The sequence below is a fragment of the Neolamprologus brichardi genome, chromosome 22 (assembly GCF_056152115.1).
Source record: "Neolamprologus brichardi isolate AB-2024 chromosome 22, ASM5615211v1, whole genome shotgun sequence".
NCBI classification, from domain to species: domain Eukaryota; kingdom Metazoa; phylum Chordata; class Actinopteri; order Cichliformes; family Cichlidae; genus Neolamprologus; species Neolamprologus brichardi.
Genome location: NC_142124.1, coordinates 3,149,342 through 3,171,044, shown reverse-complemented (window position 1 = coordinate 3,171,044; position 21,703 = coordinate 3,149,342). Strand labels below are relative to the sequence as shown.

At 40.9% G+C, this 21,703-nt stretch overlaps 1 pseudogene and 1 gene segment (V, D, J or C); both read left to right on the top strand.

Moving 5' to 3' along the window:
* Nucleotides 1–344: 344 nt before the first annotated feature.
* On the top strand, nt 345–1,751 carry LOC148096587 (Ig kappa-b4 chain C region-like). The segment is given in 2 exon segments: nt 345–408; nt 1,300–1,751. A coding segment is annotated over 1 exon segment (255 nt).
* A 4,913-nt stretch (nt 1,752–6,664) lies between these two features.
* LOC148096586 (Ig kappa-b4 chain C region pseudogene) lies at nt 6,665–11,323 on the top strand (annotated as a pseudogene).
* The last annotated feature ends 10,380 nt before the right edge of the window (nt 11,324–21,703 follow it).

Here is a 21,703-nt window from a genome sequence, read left to right as displayed (position 1 = left end):
GGACTTTTGGTGGAGGAACCAGACTGCAAGTTGGACGTAAGTCGAACTTAAACCTCTTTTATTTTGTCAGATTTCTTTCTTGTGGTTATCTTGACTTTTCTATTCAGTGTGCCATAAAACAAAAATCATTAAAATAGTTTTTAGATCAATTTTCATGAAGAAACAAAGTTAGCTTCAGAATAAATGTTAAAATCAATATTAACAAATAATATAAAACATCAAAGTTGACTTGAGGATTATTGAGATATATGTATGTCTGGTTAACTCTTGAGAGCTTTTGGTTTTAATTCAGTCTGTTAGAGTCAGAGAGCCGTGTCTCTCTACAGTCAGAGGTTTTTGTACGGCGCCTCAGTGAGTTTGTATCACTGTGGTGGACTTTTGGTGGAGGAACCAGACTGCAAGTTGGAAGTAAGATTATAATGTTTTTAAAGAAACTACATCAAGGTTTAAATGTTAGCTTTATAACAATGAAGTATTCATGTAGAGGTAATATTATAACCATTATACACTGGAGGCTGACTCCATCAGCTTTAATTAGATTTGATGTCGACATTTCTGACATAAAGACAATGCATTGTGTAAATAATATAAACTGTCATCAGCCTGTGATTATTTTCTAGTTTGAAATCACAGTCACTGTTTCTAAGATGAATTAAATGTAACTGTCCTCAAGTTAAACAGAGTGAAGATAAAGATTTCTGGTCTTTTACTTAGTCAGTAAAAATGTAGAATTTACTTAGAAATCATAAAAGCACTACAATAAATGACTGAAATTCACATGAGGTAAGTAGAAAACTATTATACAGAACGGAGGTTTTTGAAGCTTAACATCTTGTATAATTGTTGACATATCTGCTTATTTTATTTCCAGAAGTTAAAGATGGGCATTTGACAGTGTGCAGCACGTCTGGTGTTTCTGTTGTAGCAGATATCATTTCAAATGTCATTAAAATCATGTAAGCAGTAAAAAAAATTAATCCACATCATTCAAGTAGTGCTATTAAGTTTCTTATCTCCAACAAGTGATGTGTTATAGATAACTGATGATTTTGAAGCTAAACTTGTTTTGTAAATGTTTCCACATCTGCTTCTTTTATTTCCAGTGTAGTTTGAACATATTTCAGGTCAAACTGTGTGATGATTCTCTCTGTGCTGATATGCATGAGAGGTTTCTTAAAGGGAAGTGAAACAATGTGTGAGTTAATGACTGGTGGAGCAGAAAAAACACCTGACAGAAACTTCTTAACGGAGAAAATCAAATTGTGGTTCCTGTCCTCTAAGCTGATTGGTGTTTCCTAGGTGATACCCGCCCCGCCCTGAAGGTGCTGGGTCCCTCCAGTGAGGAGCTGAAACAGGGGAAGGCCACGCTCATGTGTCTGGCCAACAAGGGCTTCCCCTCAGACTGGAGTCTGTCCTGGAAGGTGGATGGCAGTGGCAGCATCAGCTGGGAGGAGAGCAGGAGCCCCGTGGTGCAGGAGAACGACGGCCTCTACAGCTGGAGCAGCACCCTGAGGCTCCCTGCAGACCACTGGATGAAGGTGGGCTCTGTGACCTGTGAGGCCACCCAGGGCTCCCACACTCTGGTCTCAGAGCCACTCAGGAGAGACCAGTGTTCCCAGTCCTGAACTATATGTGACTTTTATGCTGGTCTTACTTTCACACTGCATTCTGTAGCTTTTTTTTTTTTCCAATTTCTTCTCTCATTTTTCATTGTTTTGTTTAAAGTTTAAAGTTTAAAGTTTTAAAGAATAAAAAAATCTACATTAAATAAGAATCGAGTGTTTGTCTTACTTTTGTGGTGATGTCAATATTAAACTCTAAATAATGATTTCCAGGATTCTTATTGGAAACCAGTGTGCTATCTGTAGAAAGTCAATATGAGTCAGTAGAATTAAGTCACTTTGAATACATGAAGTTAAGCAAAGTTTATGTTAAAGAATAAGTGTGAAGGGGAATTGATAAGAACTTAGAGATTATGATTTTATTACTGAGAATATTGAGCGACACCGCCGTTATTCATGCAAAGTCATTGCATGCTGTTTAATGAATGTTTCAGCATGTTGTAGCTTGTTATATAAAGCAGTTTGAGTTCTCAGGTGGAGTAGAAAAGCGCAATATAAGAATGAGTCAAAAGCCGTGATCAGTGTTGAGGTAGGTATCTTAAAGTATTCTATTATGCAGAGTACTGTATTAAAGTAATGCAGTACATTATTTTGGTGTTTTTCTGTAAAATCACCTGAAACACACCATCTCATAACTATCATTTAACAATAAGAACTTATAGGCTACAGTCCCTCACGCCAATATAAATCCCTATCCTAATGAGGACACACATACAGTGGCTTGCAAAAGTATTCGGCCCCCTTGAACTTTCCCACATTTTGTCACATTACAGCCACAAACATGAATCAATTTTATTGGAACTGCAAGACAAAGTAATCAGACTAGTATTGAACAGCAAAAAAGAAAAAAATCTACAAACCTGAGAAAATTGGACTTAAAGTTTCTATTTGAAGTATTTCTATAAGTTATGCAGACAATTGTGACTCACTGATTTTGGTGATTTGATTGACTGAGATACAGATTTCCAAATAATTTTTTGTTTAGCAACAATAACATTTTCACTCTATCACTGTGTGTGTGTGTGTGTGTGTGTGTCCTCAGTGAACTGTATCAGTCTCTGCAGTATCTTCCAGCTGCAGCAGTCACTTCAGTTTCTGTTCAGTCTGACTGAGGGAGGTTTTTGTACGACTGTTTTTCACTGTGTGAACACATACTGACTGTTGATAACATGAAAACTCTGACAGTAATAAACTGCTGCATCTTCAGCCTGGACTCCACTGATGGTCAGAGTGAAGTCAGAGTTTGATCCACTGCCTGTAAAACGAGCTGGAATCCCTGATTCTCGAGTGCTAGCATAGGTAATGAGGAGTTTAGGAACTCCTCCATCTATCTGTTGGTACCAGGCTAAACGGTTTCCACTATCTACACGCTGACTAGTCGTACACTTGATGCTCACAGATCCTCCCACAGCAGAGCTCACTGCTCCAGGCTGAGTCACTGTGATCTGTCCTCTGGACTCTGAGGACACAGAGACAAAAACATAAAGCAGCTTCATGGTTTTGTGGGCTTCATTTCAGAGGGACAGATGTTGATAGAGGAGAGGAGTTTGATTCTCTGGACTTTACCTGTGAAGCAGCAGCAGAGGAGAGTCCAGATGAGGACGCAGATCAAAGTCATGTTTTTGATGAGGAGGATTTCTGTGGCTTCTGTTGTGATGAAGGACAGCTGTCAGTCATCCAGTGTTCAACTCTCAGGACTATAAACTCTCCCAGAGCACTGGAGCATGGTGCCTCTGATGCAAAGTGCCTCTCTATGGAAATCATCTGACTGTAAGACAGATTCAGTTGATCTGAAGAATCATTTATAAGTGGATCTATCAGTTTATCACAGTTATTTTTAGAAATATTTCAAGCTTTTTTCTTTCCTTCATCCAGGCTGCGGACTTTCTTTGTGGAGGTTGCAGGTTCCTCCAGTGTTTCTGTGGGCTCTCTCCGGTTTCCTTCCACATCCAAAGACGTGCAGATACTGTGGTTAGGTTAACTGGTGACTCTAAATTGATCAAACGTGAAAATGTGAGTATGAATGGTTGTCCATCTCTTTATCTATCCTGGGTGTATCCTGTCTCTTTTCCCAATAGCATCTGAGAGAGGCTCCAGCATCCTCTTCACTTAGTCCTGATCTGCATGGACCCACATGCTCCTGGTCTTAAATAATTCTGATATTTTAATAGAACAGAGCAGAACTTAACTAAACTTCATGGAAGAGGGAAAATGTCAGGATAAGACACATTACTTGACTCATGAAGTCAACTTTTGCATGAAATGAAACTTGAGAAAACGGATAATTAAAAGTCATAGGCATTTTGAAGCAGCTCAAACTATAAACATTAATGTGATTCAGGCACTGTTGGAAATCTCTAAATCATAATTGTGTCATAATCCATCAGTATTTCAAAGTGTATGCTCTCCTGCTCCCTTTAAGTCACTGTAATCCACTTTTTCAACAAACTCATTAGTTCCTGGGTGTTTTCAAAATAAAAGCTTTCTACCATCTTACTGGTCAGAAACACTTTATTTCTACAGGTTTTCCTCGTGAAACAGTTGTGGGAACTAAAAAATATTCAGTTCAGTCCAATTCAGTTTTATTTATGTAACATCAACTCACAACAGTCACTATTGTAACATAAAAAAAGACTTACAAGAATACAGAACAACCCCAACAATCAGAGAGCCCCCTATGAGCAAATATTTTCCAGGATGATCTTTGATGACGAAACTAATAGCATGAGACGTCTCATCATTTAAAATTCTAAATGTTTCATGCATTTCCAACAATGTCAGCTGTAAAAGTAATTCTGTGAATATGATCGTCCTTATCAATCATAACTATTCAAACACAGTAAAGTCCTCAATTTTAAATCACTACATTATTTTTAGAGTTCACAGTAAATATTTGAGCATATTATTCTCAATGAAGAATAAAAGCCTCAATGTGCTCATTCTAGTGACATTTTTTATGACTTGTTATTTATTCACTTCCTGAATGTGACACTGCAGATAGTAAAGATATGGATGGATGTTTTGATGCTAATTTATTCTTAAAGCAGAAATATTTCAGCAATATATAAAATGTGTGTGCGTGTGTGTGTGTGTGTGTGTGTATGGCTGTGTGTGTGTGTGTGTGTGTGTGTGTGTGTGTGTGTGTGTGTGTGTGTGTATGGCTGTGTGTGTGTGTGTGTGTGTGTGTGTATGTGTGTATGTGTGTGTGTGTGTGTGTCCTCAGTGAACTGTATCAGTCTCTGCAGTATCTTCCAGCTGCAGCACTCGTTTCAGTTTCTGTTCAGTCTGACTGAGGGAGGTTTTTGTACGACTGTTTTTCACTGTGTGAACACCCACTGACTGTTAGGATAGTGAAGACTCTGACAGTAATAAACTGCTGCATCTTCAGCCTGGACTCCACTGATGGTCAGAGTGAAGTCAGAGTTTGATCCACTGCCTGTAAAACGAGCTGGAATCCCTGATACTCGAGTGCTAGCAGTATAAATGAGCAGTTTAGGAACTCCTCCATCTTTCTGTTGGTACCAGGCTAAATAGTGCGTACTTCCAGAAGCATAAACATCCTGACTGGTCGTACACTTGATGCTCACAGTTCCTCCCACAGCAGAGCTCACTGCTCCAGGCTGAGTCACTGTGATCTGTCCTCTGGACTCTGAGGACACAGAGACAAAAACATAAAGCAGCTTCATGGTTTTGTGGGCTTCATTTCAGAGGGACAGATGTTGATAGAGGAGAGGAGTTTGATTCTCTGGACTTTACCTGTGAAGCAGCAGCAGAGGAGAGTCCAGATGAGGACGCAGATCAAAGTCATGTTTTTGATGAGGAGGATTTCTGTGGCTTCTGTTGTGATGAAGGACAGCTGTCAGTCATCCAGTGTTCAACTCTCAGGACTATAAACTCTCCCAGAGCACTGGAGCATGGTGCTGCTGATGCAAAGTGCCTCTCTATGGAAATCATCTGACTGAATACAACAGCTACTTGGCTCAAATAGTTGATGCTGTTTATCAGTTAATCAGTTTTTCACAATGTCCACTGTAATTTCTTTCAAAAGAATGATTTTTTTGGAAAGGAGATTTCCTCACCCAAATCCAAGTGTTGGCCAATCAGGACTGTGCAGGGTGCCAGTTTAGCTCAGTGGGTCATGGGAGGGGCAGCAGCCTGGATTTGAGTCTAACCTGTGGCCCTTTAATGTGTGTCTTTGCCACTTTCCTGTCTGTCTTCACTGTTTTACTATCCAATGATGGGAAAATGCCGAAAATGCCAAAAAAAAAACTATGCTAACTATAAGACAGTGTTGCCTGAAGATAAAAGCACACACATTTGTCCTTGTAAGACACAATCTGATTTTGTTCACATAAAAAAAAAAAAGAAATACTGTACTTATCTACTCACAAACACATGAACAGAGTTTCTGAGAATCTTCACCCTGAAAGAAGTTAGAAAATGACCTGTCAACAAATTAAAGTGCTGTTCACATGTAAAAAATAGGCCAGAATAAATAGAAAAGTCAATGTTTTTCAAACTACACCTGTGCATGTAAACATGGCCTCAAACGTGAAAGACATTTAAAAAAATTGAAAGAAAAGGAACAATTTGTAAAAGTTATTTTATTTATTTTCAGCAGTATTATCATTTTAACTGGTTCTGTGCATGATGTAAAGCAGTCTTTCTCAAACGGTGGTACACATACAACAAGTGGTACTTGGGCTCTCTCTGGTGGTACGCGGGAACCTGCAACCTGATAGCAGAAACCCAGTGTCCAGAAAGAGATGCATCTCTCCTGTTTGTAAAGCGTGACAGCCAGGCAGGTACTAAGACAGGGAGAAAACACTGAGTAGAAATGCAGATGTTAAGGAAACTCTCAAGAGCTTGGCGGCCTAGCACTAACGTGGGTTAGCTGAAGATCTGGCAGAGGTCTGTTGTGAGTGCTGGTCTTAAATGCTGGTGACTTGATTGCAGTCAGGTTTGAAGGTTGATGGGAGTCTCGGCCTGAAGATGGAGCCCAGCAGAGTGGAAAAACGAAAAACCCCGCACTTACCCGGACCATGACAGTTAAGTTAGCCAACCCAGGTGGCCTTGCATGGAATGGGAAGGAACAGACTAAACACAGTCGTTATCAGGGTGTTGTTGTTCAGCTCCAGCCTTGAGACCGCAGTTGGCGCCGAAGGGATAGCCGCATGAAGTGATGGTGGTTTTTACTTTAGTGCGAACAACTCATATGAATTTCAAAGCTGTTCTAACAGTCCAACACTGGTCTCTCAATCTCCCGTTGGAGAGCCGTGAGCTTCTCCATGATGTTATCAACCTTACGCTCCGTGATGTTGTCATTCTTGTGCTCAAAGAGCAGATTCTGAAAACTCACGACCGCAGTGAGCTTCTCCAAGATGTGATCCAGTTTGTGCTCAGAGGTCTTATTCTGAGTATTCACGGCAGCCGTAAGCTTCTCCAAGATCTTATCCGTGCTGCACTCAATGAGCCCATTTTGAGAACTCACACCTCGTCCCATCATTTCAATCCCAGCGGGCAGCCTTGTGGGGGTTTGAACAGCCGGTTCTGCTTTCTTAATTCTTCGAATAAGTCAGGGCCAAGCCAGCTCCGATCAGCAAGGACCCTGTTATCATGGTTCTGAATAGGTAGATATCTTCAGCACTCAGGCTCACCCGAGCCCAAACTTCTCGTTGAGAAAAGGGTGTCAATTGTATTCAGAGACCAGTTGATCAAATCCATAATTCCTCTTTTAGGTTTTAGAGAACAGACATGTTAAAAACACAACAGCCTTAAAAAATGCAGAATAGTTTGGATCCAGAAGCAGGGTTCATACGTCATCACTTAAAGATTGGATATCCCACCTGCTGTGAATGTTTTAATGCAGTACAGTTGTTATTATTATCATTTGTCACATCCTGTTTGTGACAGTTAAAATAAATAACATTCGTATAAGAAATAAAATTGTCTCGTGTAAACTGTGTGGTGTTACAGTGGCTTTTCCACATTTTGTCACATTACAGCCACAAACATGAATCAATTTCATTGGACTTCCACGTGAAAGACCAACACAAAGTGGTGTACACGTGAGAAGTGGAACGAAAATCATACATGATTCCAAACATTTTTTACAAATAAATAACTGCAAAGTGGGGTGTGCGTAATTATTCAGCCACCTTTGGTCTGAGTGCAGTCAGTTGCCATAGACATTGCCTGATGAGTGCTAATGACTAAATACAGTGCACCTGTGTGTAATCTAATGTCAGTACAAATACAGCTGCTCTGTGACGGCCTCAGAGGTTGTCTAAGAGAATATTGGGAGCGACAACACCATGAAGTCCAAAGAACACACCAGACAGGTCAGGGATAAAGTTACTGAGAAATTTAAAGCAGGCTTAGGCTACAAAAAGATTTCCCAAGCCTTGAACATCCCACGGAGCTCTGTTCAAGCAATCATTCAGAAATGGAAGGAGTATGGCACAACTGTAAACCTACCAAGACAAGGCCGTCCATCTAAACTCACAGCAGAACAAGGAGAGCGCTGATCAGAAATGCAGCCAAGAGGCCCACGGTGACTCTGGACGAGCTGCAGAGATCTACAGCTCAGGTGGGGGAATCTGTCCATAGGACAACTATTAGTCGTGCACTGCACAAAGTTGGCCTTTATGGAAGAGTGGCAAGAAGAAAGCCATTGTTAACAGGAAACCATAAGAAGTCCCATTTGCAGTTTGCCACAAGCCATGTGGGGGACACAGCAAACATGTGGAAGAAGGTGCTCTGGTCAGATGACACCAAAATGGAACTTTTTGGCCAAAATGCAAAACACTATCACTGCACATCACTCTGAACACACCATCCCCACTGTCAAATATGGTGGTGGCAGCATCATGATCTGGTGGTGCTTCTCTTCAGCAGGGACAGGGAAGCTGGTCAGAGTTGATGGGAAGATGGATGGAGCCAAATACAGGGCAATCTTGGAAGAAAACCTCTTGGAGTCTGCAAAAGACTTGAGACTGGGGCGGACAACGACCCTAAACATAAAGCCAGGGCAACAATGGGATGGTTTAAAACAAAACATATCCATGTGTTAGAACGGCCCAGTCAAAGTCCAGATCTAAATCCAATCGAGAATCTGTGGCAAGATCTGAAAACTGCTGTTCACAAACGCTGCCCATCTAATCTGACTGAGCTGGAGCTTTTTTGCAAAGAAGAATGGGCAAAGATTTCAGTCTGTAGATGTGCAAAGCTGGTAGAGACAGACCCTAAAAGACTGGCAGCTGGAACTGCAGCAAAATGTGGTTCAACAAAGTATTGACTCAGGGGGCTGAATAATTACGCACACCACACTTTGCAGTTATTTATTTGTAAAAAATGTTTGGATTCATGTATAATTTTCGTTCCACTTGTCACGTGTGCACCACTTTGTGTTGGTCTTTCACGTGGAATTCCAATAAAAATGATTCATGTTTGTGGCTGTAATGTGACAAAATGTGGGAAAGTTCAAATACTTTTGCAAGCCACTTTAAACAGGCCTATACTACTGTACTTTAATGTCGGTCATAAGGGTGGTACTTCAAGAGACATATTTTATGAGGTGGTCCTCACTGTGAAAAGTTTGAGAACCACTGATCTAAAGACACTGAGTGTTTGTGAGAACACGTCAAACTGTTTTGATGTATTTGTGCAGTTTGAGGTTTTGTGAATGTCGATTGAAAATTCAATTTAATGTTTAGAGTTTTGAGAAAGAAGGTGGAAGTGTCGTGGTCCGGAGTCTGTGGACGCCATGCTTATGTTTTAGGTTAATTAATGTTCTGTGGTTTTGTTTATTTTGGGTTATTTGTGATTGTTCAGAGTTTAATGTTCTCTGTTCCTCCCTTGTGTTTTGCTTAGTATTTTTGGTTCTATGGTAATGTTTTCAGGTTACATCCTCCCAGTCTCGTCTAATTAGAATCAACTGTCTTCCTCCTGTCTGCCATTTCCTTGTTTCCTTGTGTGTGTATATTAGTGTGTGTTTGCTCTTTGTTGGAGCATCTGCGTCTCACTGGTGTTTCATCCGCATCTCGTTTCCTGCTGGCCATCCCGTGTTGTCTCAGTCTCTTCACGTTTCAGGTTTGGTTTGTAGTTTTGTTCACGCCATACCCGTTCCTGTTATGTGCTTCACTTACGCTAAATAAAACTCACTCCCTGAATCTGAGTCCGCGTTTGGGTCCTTCCAATAAAACCCGCAGCTGTGACAGGGAGCTTTTGTAGTGATGTATCTTAACAACTATAAGATGTAAATTCTTAAATTATATTTTTGGAACTTTATTTTATTTTTAACATTATACTATTAATATGTTATAAAGTTATGATAAAAACAATTCATATTGTTGAGTTTGTTTGTTTCAGAGTCAGAGAGCCGTGTCTCTCTACAGTCAGAGGTTTTTGTACGGCGGCTCAATGAGTTTGTATCACTGTGGTGGACTTTTGGTGGAGGAACCAGACTGCAAGTTGGAAGTAAGATTATAATGTTTTTAAAGAAACTATATCGAGGTTTAAATGTTAGCTCTATAACAATGAAGTATTCATGTAGAGGTAATATTATAACCATTATACACTGGAGGCTGACTCCATCAGCTTTAATTCGATTTTTTGTCGACATTTCTGACATAAAGACAATGCATTGTGTAAATAATATAAACTGTCATCAGCCTGTGATTATTTTCTAGTTTGAAATCACAGTCACTGTTTCTAAGATGAATTAAATGTAACTGTCCTCAAGTTAAACAGAGTGAAGATAAAGATTTCTGGTCTTTTACTTAGTCAGTAAAAATGTAGAATTTACTTAGAAATCATAAAAGCACTACAATAAATGACTGAAATTCACATGAGGTAAGTAGAAAACTTGTGTATTATACAGAACGGAGGCTTTTGAAGCTTAACATCTTGTATAATTGTTGCCATATCTGCTTATTTTATTTCCAGAAGTTAAAGATGGGCATTTGACAGTGTGCAGCACGTCTGGTGTTTCTGTTGTAGCAGATATCATTTCAAATGTCATTAAAATCATGTAAGCAGTAAAAAAAATTAATCCACATCATTCAAGTAGTGCTATTAAGTTTCTTATCTCTAACAAGTGATGTGTTGTAGATAACTGATGATTTTGAAGCTAAACTTGTTTTGTAAATGTTTCCACATCTGCTTCTTTTATTTCCAGTGTAGTTTGAACATATTTCAGGTCAAACTGTGTGATGATTCTCTCTGTGCTGATATGCATGAGAGGTTTCTTAAAGGGAAGTGAAACAATGTGTGAGTTAATGACTGGTGGAGCAGAAAAAACAACTGACAGAAACTTCTTAACAGAGAAAATCAAATTGTGGTTCCTGTCCTCTAAGCTGATTGGTGTTTCCTAGGTGATACCCGCCCCGCCCTGAAGGTGCTGGGTCCCTCCAGTGAGGAGCTGAAACAGGGGAAGACTACAGTCATGTGTGTGGCCAACAAGGGCTTCCCCTCAGACTGGAGTCTGTCCTGGAAGGTGGATGGCAGTGGCAGCATCAGCTGGGAGGAGAGCAGGAGCCCCGTGGTGCAGGAGAACGACGGCCTCTACAGCTGGAGCAGCACCCTGATGCTCCCTGCAGACCACTGGATGAAGGTGGGCTCTGTGACCTGTGAGGCCACCCAGGGCTCCCACACTCTGGTCTCAGAGCCACTCAGGAGAGACCAGTGTTCCCAGTCCTGAACTATATGTGACTTTTATGCTGGTCTTACTTTCACACTGCATTCTGTAGCTTTTTTTTTTTTCCAACTTTTTCTCTCATTTTTCATTGCTCTGTTTAAAGTTTAAAGTTTGTTTAAAGTTTTAAAGAATAAAAAAATCTACATTAAATAAGAATCGAGTGTTTGTCTTACTTTTGTGGTGATGTCAATATTAAACTCTAAATAATGATTTCCAGGATTCTTATTGGAAACCAGTGTGCTATCTGTAGTCAATATGAGTCAGTAGAATTAAGTCACTTTGAATACATGAAGTTAAGCGAAGTTTATGTTAAAGAATAAGTGCGAAGGGGAATTGATAAGAACTTAGAGATTATGATTTTATTACTGAGAATATTGAGCGACACCGCCGTTATTCATGCAAAGTCATTGCATGCTGTTTAATGAATGTTTCAGCATGTTGTAGCTTGTTATATAAAGCAGTTTGACTTCTCAGGTGGAGTAGAAAAGCGCAATATAAGAATGAGTCAAATGCCGTGATCAGTGTTGAGGTAGGTATCTTAAAGTATTCTATTATGCAGAGTACTTTTTTAAAGTAATGCAGTACATTATTTTGGTGTTTTTCTGTAAAATCACCTGAAACACACCATCTCATAACTATCATTTAACAATAAGAACTTATAGGCTACAGTCCCTCACGCCAATATAAATCCCTATCCTAATGAGGACACACATACAGTGGCTTGCAAAAGTATTCGGCCCCCTTGAACTTTCCCACATTTTGTCACATTACAGCCACAAACATGAATCAATTTTATTGGAATTGCAAGACAAAGTTATCAGACTAGTATTGAACAGCAAAAAAGAAAAAATCTACAAACCTGAGAAAATTGGACTTAAAGTTTCTATTTGAAGTATTTTTATAAGTTATGCAGACAATTGTGACTCACTGATTTTGGTGATTTACTTGTGTTTTTTTCTCTTTCTTTAAGAAATGTTTTCATAATGAGCAATATTCAGGAATTGGTTCACATGTATTTGAGCTGCTATGAAGCAGAGGTCAAAGGTCAAAATTTGATTGACTGAGATACAGATAGATTTCCAAATTCTTTCTTGTTTAGCAACAATAACATTTTCACTCTGTGTGTGTGTGTGTGTGTGTGTGTGTGTGTGTGTGTGTGTGTCCTCAGTGAACTGTATCAGTCTCTGCAGTATCTTCCAGCTGCAGCTGTCACTTCAGTTTCTGTTCAGTGTGACTGAGGGAGGTTTTTGTACGACTGTTTTTCACTGTGTGAACACCCACTGACTGTTAGGATAGTGCTGACCCTGACAGTAATAAACTGCTGCATCTTCAGCCTGGACTCCACTGATGGTCAGAGTGAAGTCAGAGTTTGATCCACTGCCTGTAAAACGAGCTGGAATTCCTGATTGTCGTCTGCTACCAAGGTAAATGAGCAGTTTAGGAACTCCTCCATCTTTCTGTTGGTACCAGTGTAAATAGTTGTTGCTATAAACATCCTGACTGGTCGTACACTTGATGCTCACAGTTTCTCCCACAGCAGAGCTCACTGCTCCAGGCTGAGTCACTGTGATCTGTCCTCTGGACTCTGAGGACACAGAGACAAAAACATAAAGCAGCTTCATGGTTTTGTGGGCTTCATTTCAGAGGGACAGATGTTGATAGAGGAGAGGAGTTTGATTCTCTGGACTTTACCTGTGAAGCAGCAGCAGAGGAGAGTCCAGATGAGGACGCAGATCAAAGTCATGTTTTTGATGAGGAGGATTTCTGTGGCTTCTGTTGTGATGAAGGACAGCTGTCAGTCATCCAGTGTTCAACTCTCAGGACCCGCAGTGAGGTCGTTTATTTTATTTAAGACATGACAGCAAAGCTTAGGAAAAATCATTGTGTGATTCTCATTATAGCTTTAACACTTATTGGTTTAACAGCAGGATGTTCCTGGGTTCATCCAGGCTGGGGACTTTCTTTGTGGAGGTTGCAGGTTCCTCCAGTGTTTCTGTGGGCTCTCTCCGGTTTCCTTCCACATCCAAAGACATGCAGATACTGTGGTTAGGTTAACTGGTAATAATAATAATAATAATACATTTTATTTAAAAATAGCGCCTTTCAAAGCACCCAAGGACACTGTACAACAGATAAAAACACAAAAACTTGAAATATACACAATAATAAGAATAACAGATAAAAGTTAAGAGCATACAGAGGTTTAAACATAAGCAATTTTAAACAGATGAGTTTTGAGGGTGGACTTAAAAAGAGGGAATGAACTCATATTTCTGAGGTCAGGGGGTCAGAGCAACTAAAGCCCCGCCCCCCATTGTGATCAGACAAGCGGAAGGAACGGAGAGAGAAAGAGAAGATGAAGATCTGAGGCACCGGGATGGGAAGTTCATCTGTACTAAATTGGAGAGGTATGGTGGAGAGAGAGAATGAATAGCCTTAAATGTATAAAAGATTATTTTAAAATGGATGCGAAATTTAACCGGGAGCCAGTGAAGCTGCTTCAGGATTGGGGAGATGTGGTGGGTCCTAGTAATAATACGGACAGCAGAATTCTGGACACGTTGGAGCTTGTTAATGGATTTATGTGTAAGGCCAAATAATAGTGAGTTACAGTAATCAATTCGAGAGATAACAAGATTATGGACGAGAATGGCAGTGGCATGAGGAGTGAGGAAAGGGCGGAGGCGATTGATGTTACGGAGTTGAAAATATGCTGCACGTGTGACATTATTGATATGTGAATTAAAATATAATGTGCTATTAAGAATGACACCCGAGCTTTTCACGGAGGGAGAGATAGGGACCAGCGAATTATTGATGGTGAGAGAGAAATTGTTAATTCTGGATAGCAACCGTTTAGTGCCAACCAGGAGAAGTTCTGATTTATTGCTGTTGAGTTTAAGAAAGTTGGATGAGAACCAGGAATTGAGTTCAGCTAAGCAGAGGGTAAGGGAGGGTGGAGGAAGAGTAGAATCGGGTTTGGTAGAGAGGTAAAGCTGGGTGTCATCGGCATAGCAGTGGAACTGAATATTATATTTACAAAAAATATGTCCGAGAGGAAGAAGGTAAAGGATGAGAAGAAGGGGCCCGAGGACAGATCCCTGGGGCACCCCAGTAGATAGAAGAGAAGGCTGAGAAGTGAAGGATTTTAATTGAATGAACTGAGTGCGGTCAGACAGGTATGACTGGTGACTCTAAAATGATCAAACATGAAAATGTGAGTATGAATGGTTGTCCATCTCTTTATCCATCCTGGGTGTATCCTGTCTCTTTTCCCATTAGCATCTGAGAGAGGCTCCAGCATCCTCTTCACTTAGTCCTGATCTGCATGGACCCACATGCTCCTGGTCCTAAATAATTCTGATATTTTAATAGAACAGAGCAGAACTTAACTGAACTTCATGCAAGAGGGAAAATGTCAGGATAAGACACATTACTTGACTCATGAAGTCAACTTTTGCATGAAATGAAACTTGAGAAAACGGATAATTAAAAGTCAAAGGCATCTTGAAGCAGATCAAACTATAAACATTAATGTGATTCAGGCACTGTTGGAAATCTCTAAATCATAATTGTGTCATAATCCATCAGTATTTCAAAGTGTATGCTCTCCTGCTCCCTTTAAGTCACTGTAATCCACTTTTTCAACAAACTCATTAGTTCCTGGGTGTCTTCAAAATAAAAGCTTTCTACCATCTTAGTGGTCAGAAACACTTTATTTCTACAGGTTTTCCTCGTGAAACAGTTGTGGGAAATCAAAAAATATTCAGTTCGGTCCAATTCAGTTTTATTTATGTAACATCAACTCACAACAGTCACTATTCTAACATAAAAAGACTTACAAGAATACAGAACAACCCCAACAATCAGAGAGCCCCCTATGAGCAAATATTTTCCAGGATGATTTTTGATGATGATACTAATAGCATGAGACGTCACATCATTTAAAATTCTAAATGTTTCATGCATTTCCAACAACGTCAGCTGTAAAAGTAATTCTGTGAATATGATCGTCCTTATCAATCATAACTATTCAAACACAGTAAAGTCCTCAATTTTAAATCACTACATTAATTTTTAAAAGCAATGGTGTTTACAGAGTTCACACTAAATATTTGAGCATATTATTCTCAATCAGTGTTGGGGAGTAACGGAATACATGTACCGCCGTTACGTATTTAAAATACAAAATATGAGTAACTGTATTCCGTTACAGTTACCGTTTAAAAAGGTGGTATTTAGAATACAGTTACTTTGTTGAAATAAATGGATTACACGGCGGTACTTCCCTGTTTCATATTGTGGCGGGTCAGGACTGTTTGGGTTTTGCTTGACAGCTACGTTCTGTTGTTCCGGGCGGCAGCGTTACGTTTGCCATGGTTACAGGGTGACGCTCTCTCTCTGCGTGTTTCCTGGGTGAGAGAGCGCCTGTTGTTGTTGTTGTGCTAAGCTAATAGGCAGAATGCTACCGGTATAGCTCTAAAGAATGTAGCATCATAGGCAGTGTAGTCCGTGCTGCAGGGAGAATGGACTGCCATACACGTTATGTGTCTGTGAGCGAGGGAGGGAGAAAAAGGAAAATCGAGTCATCGAGCAGAAACGGGAGCTGGAAGCATGTAAATATAATAATAACCACTGCAGCCAAGAAGAGAGCCTGACGAGCCCAGTTGTAAGTAAGCTATTAAGACTCGACTGTACACCGTGTTCGTGTTTTCCTCCAAAAACAATAAGTTCTGTTGGAGCAGCCTTTCAACGCCTCTCTCTGTCTCTGCTAGCAAAGTTGACCCAGACAACAAAGTAAAGCTAGTTTTCGGCTACAAGCCGACACAGAACCCACCGTATTAGCCAGAGGTCCCTTTACTACGGTTCGGAGCCGCGGACCTTCAGTAACAGTAATAAATCACAGCAATAGTACATTCATGTAGTTGTAAACAGCATGATAATATATTAAGTAATCCAAAGTATTCAGAATACGTTACTCTCATTGAGTAACGTAACGGAATACGTTACAGAATACATTTTGGGGCATGTATTCTGTAATCTGTAATGGAATACATTTTAAAAGTAACCTCCCCAACACTGTTCTCAATGAAGAATAAAAGCCTCAATGTGCTCATTCTACTGACATTTTTAATGACTTGTTATTTATTCACTTCCTGAATGTGACACTGCAGATAGTAAAGGTATGGATGGATGTTTTAATGCTAATTTATTCTTAAAGCAGAAATATTTTAGCAATATATAACCTGTGTGTGTGTGTGTGTGTGTGTGTGTGTGTGTGTCCTCAGTGAACTGTATCAGTCTCTGCAGTATCTTCCAGCTGCAGCAGTCACTTCAGTTTCTGTTCAGTCTGACTGAGGGAGGTTTTTGTACGACTGTTTTTCACTGTGTGAACACATGCTGACTGTTAGGATAGTGAAAACTCTGACAGTAATAAACTGCTGCATCTTCAGCCTGGACTCCACTGATGGTCAGAGTGAAGTCAGAGTTTGATCCACTGCCTGTAAAACGAGCTGGAATCCCTGATTGTCGAGTGCTAGCACCGTAAATGAGACGTTTGGGAGATTCCCCATCTTTCTGTTGGTACCAGGCTAAACAGTGGTAGCTGTTATAAACATAAACATTCTGACTGGTCCTACACTTGATGCTCACAGATCCTCCCACAGCAGAGCTCACTGCTCCAGGCTGAGTCACTGTGATCTGTCCTCTGGACTCTGAGGACACAGAGACAAAAACATAAAGCAGCTTCATGGTTTTGTGGGCTTCATTTCAGAGGGACAGATGTTGATAGAGGAGAGGAGTTTGATTCTCTGGACTTTACCTGTGAAGCAGCAGCAGAGGAGAGTCCAGATGAGGACGCAGATCAAAGTCATGTTTTTGATGAGGAGGATTTCTGTGGCTTCTGTTGTGATGAAGGACAGCTGTCAGTCATCCAGTGTTCAACTCTCAGGACTATAAACTCTCCCAGAGCACTGGAGCATGGTGCTGCTGATGCAAAGTGCCTCTCTATGGAAATCATCTGACTGAATACAACAGCTACTTGGCTCAAATAGTTGATGCTGTTTATCAGTTAATCAGTTTTTCACAATGTCCACTGTAATTTATTTCAAAAGAACGATTTTTTTGGAAAAGAGATGTCCTCACCCCAATCCAAGTGTTGGCCAATCAGGACTGTGCAGGGTGCCAGTTTAGCTCAGTGGGTCATGGGAGGGGGCAGCAGCCTGGATTTGAGTCTAAGCTGTGTCCCTTTAATGTGTGTCTTTCCCACTTTCCTGTCTGTCTTCACTGTTTTACTATCCAATGATGGGAAAAATGCCCAAAAAAAAAACATACTAACTATAAGACAGTGTTGCTTGAAGATAAAAGCACACACATTTGTCCTTGTAAGACACAATCTGATTTTGTTCACATAAAAAAAAGAAAAGAAATACTGTACCTATCTACTCACAAACACATGAACAGAGTTTCTGAGAATCTTCACCCTGAAAGAAGTTAGAAAATGACCTGTCAACAAATTAAAGTGCTGTTCACATGTAAAAAATAGGCCAGAATAAATAGAAAAGTCATTGCTTTTCAAACTACACCTGTGCATGTAAACATGGCCTCAAAAGTGAAAGACATTTAAAAAAAAATTAAAGAAAAGGAACAATTTGTAAAAGTTCTTTTAGAGTTTTGAAAAACTCCCTCAGTACAAAAAACCTTGCAGTGATTCACATTGATGCATGATGCTGACCACAGGTTGTAAAAGTTAAATATGACCACAGCACAGATATCACTTGTTAAAATGTTTTGTAGAATAACAGGACAACCTATGAGACGGGAAAGACTCGACTCGACTCGGCAATCCTAGCCACTATTGACGAGTTGGAGGCCCCCGGGAGAATCGGTGGGGGCGCAGGGGAGTCGGGAATTATCGTCTGGATGCCAAAGCTCCTGGTAGCCAGGAGAATATGATCCACTTCTTCTGCAAGTGACTGGGAATCCTTCGCACCCAGCAGCGGGGAGTTGTCAAGGCCAGCTCAAGGAAGACGTGAGTGAAGAGGAATCCGCCGTCATTTGTTCCTAGCAAGGACAGCGTGCTCTCCATGAGCTCGAGAGCGGTACCATCACCCAGGCCAGAGAGAGAGAGGAGTTTCTCAGGAGTGTTCTCAAAACACCTCAGCACATGAAAAAACTCTTAATACACCAAAGAAACACATGACAAGCAACACGGGCGGGTAAAGGGTGACAGCCAGTGTAGACAGCACATCTGGGCCTCTAGCATAAGCGCTGGTCCTTGATCCACCGTCAGGATCGGAGGGGAATAAGCGTCGAAGGCGTTTGGAGGGGGGATGAGTGTACATCTGCATGTGTATATATATGTCTGTGTGTGTCCAGAGTTTAGCTGAGACAGTGTCCTTCGCCCTGCCAGGCTAAGTAAACAGTCTTCCAGCCAACCCAGGTGGCCTTGCATGGAATGGGAAGAACAGTCTAAACACAGTCGTTATCAGGGTGTTGTTGTTCAGCTCCAGCCTTGAGACCACAGCTGGCGCCAAAGTGGTATCCACATGAAGTGATGGTGGTTTTTACTTTAGTATGAATTTCAAAGCTGTTCTAACAGTCCGACACTGGTCTCTCAATCTCCCGTTGGAGAGCCGCGAGCTTCTCCATGATGTTATCAAACTTACCCTCCGTGATGTTGTCCTTCTTGTGCTCAAAGAGCAGATTCTGAGAACTCACGAACGCAGTGAGCTTCTCCAAGATGTGATCCAGTTTGTGCTCAGAGATCTTATTCTGAGTATTCACGGCAGCTGTAAGCTTCTCCAAGATCTTATCCGTGCTGCACTCAATGAGCCCATTTTGAGAAACTCACGCCTCTCCCATCGTTTCAGTCCCAGCGGGCAGCCTTGTGGGGGTTTGAACAGCAGGTTCCGCTTTATTAATTCTTCGATAAGTCAGGGCCAAGCCAGCTCCGATCAGCAAGAACCCTGTTATCATGGTTCTGAATAGGTCGATATCTTCAGCACTCAGGCTCACCCGAGCCCAAACTTCTCGTTGAGAAAAGGGTGTCAATTACATTCAGAGACCAGTTGATCAAATCCATAATTCATCTTTTGGGTTTTAGAGAACAGACATGTTAAAAACACAACAGCCTTAAAAATGCAGAATAGTTTGGATCCAGAAGCAGGGTTCATACGTCATCACTTAAAGATTGGATATCCCACCTGCTGTGCATGTTCTAATGCAGTACAGTTGTTATTATTATCATTTGTCACATCGTGTTTGTGACAGTTAAAATAAATAACATTCGTATAAGAAATAAAATTGTCTCGTGTAAACTGTGTGGTGTTACAGTGGCTTTTCCACATTTTGTCACATTACAGCCACAAACATGAATCACTTTTTTTGGAATTCCGCGTGAAAGACCAACACAAAGTGGTGAACACGTGAGAAGTGGAATGAAAATCATACGTGAATCCAAACATTTTTTACAAATAAATAACTGCAAAGTGGGGTGTGCGTAATTATTCAGCCCCCTTTGGTCTGAGTGCAGTCAGTTGCCATAGACGTTGCCTGATGAGTGCTAATGACTAAATAGAGTGCACCTGTGTGTAATCTAATGTCAGTACAAATACAGCTGCTCTGTGACGGCCTCAGAGGTTGTCTAAGAGAATATTGGGAGCAACAACACCATGAAGTCCAAAGAACACACCAGACAGGTCAGGGATAAAGGTATTGAGACATTTAAAGCAGGCTTAGGCTACACAAAGATTTCCCAAGCCTTGAACATCCCATGGAGCACTGTTCAAGCCATCATTCAGAAATGAAAGGAGTATGGCACAACTGTAAACCTACCAAGACAAGGCCGTCCACCTAAACTCACAGGCCGAACGAGGAGAGCGCTCATCAGAAATGCAGCCAAGAGGCCCATGGTGACTCTGGACGAGCTGCAGAGATCTACAGCTCAGGTGGGGGAATCTGTCCACAAGACAACTATTAGTCGTGCACTGCACAAAGTTGGCCTTTATGGAAGAGTGGCAAGAAGAAAGCCATTGTTAACAGGAAACCATAAGAAGTCCCGTTTGCAGTTTGCCACAAGGGGGACACAGCAAACATGTGGAAGAAGCTGCTCTGGTCAGATGAGACCAAAATGCAAAACGCTATGTGTGGAAAACTAATACTGCACATCACTCTGAACACACCATCCCTGCTGTCAGATATGGTGGTGGCAGCATCATGCTCTGGGGGTGCTTCTCTTCAGCAGGGACAGGGAAGCTGGTCAGAGTTGATGGGAAGATGGATGGAGCCAAATACAGGGAAGAAAACCTCTTGGAGTCTGCAAAAGACTTGAGACTGGGGTGGAGGTTCACCTTCCAGCAGGACAACGACCCTAAACATAAAGCCAGGGCAACAACGCGATGGTTTAAAACAAAACATACCCATGTGTTAGAATGGCCCAGTCAAAGTCCAGATCTAAATCCAATCGAGAATCTGTGGCAAGATCTGAAAACTGCTGTTCACAAACGCTGTCCATCTAATCTGACTGAGCTGGAGCTGTTTTGCAAAGAAGAATGTGCAAAGATTTCAGTAAAACTGTTTTGATGTATTTGTGCAGTTTGAGGTTTTGTGAATGTAGATTGAAAATTCAATTTAATGTTTAGAGTTTTGAGAAAGAAGGTGGAAGTGTCGTGGTCCGGAGTCTGTGGACGCCATGTTTATGTTTTAGGTTAATTAATGTTCTGTGGTTTTGTTTATTTTGGGTTATTTGTGATTGTTCAGAGTTTAATGTTCTCTGTTCCTCCCATTGCTTAGTATTTTTGGTTCTATGGTAATGTCTTCAGTTTACATCCTCCCAGTTTCGTGTAATTAGAATCAACTGTGTCTTCCTCCTGTCTGCCATTTCCTTGTTTCCTTGTGTGTGTATATTAGTGTGTGTTTGCTCTTTGTTGGAGCATCTGCGTCTCACTGGTGTTTCATCCGCATCTCGTTTCCTGCTGGCCATCCCCTGTGTTGTCTCAGTCTTCTCACGTTTCAGGTTTGGTTTGAAGTTTTGTTCACGCCATACCCGTTCCTGTTATGTGCTTCACTTATGTTAAATAAAACTCACTCCCTGAATCTGAGTCCGCGTTTGGGTCCTTCCAATAAAACCTGCAGCTGTGACAGGGAGCTTTTGTAGTGATGTATCTTAACAACTATAAGATGTAAATTCTCAAATTATATTTTTGGAACTTTATTTTATTGTGTTTGTTTTATTTTAATTTTAAAATTACATAATTAATATGTTGTAAAGCTATGATAAAAACAATTCATATCGTTGAGTTTGTTTGTTTCAGAGTCAGAGAGCCGTGTCTCTCTACAGTCGGAGGTTTTTGTACGGCGCCTCAATGAGTTTGTATCACTGTGG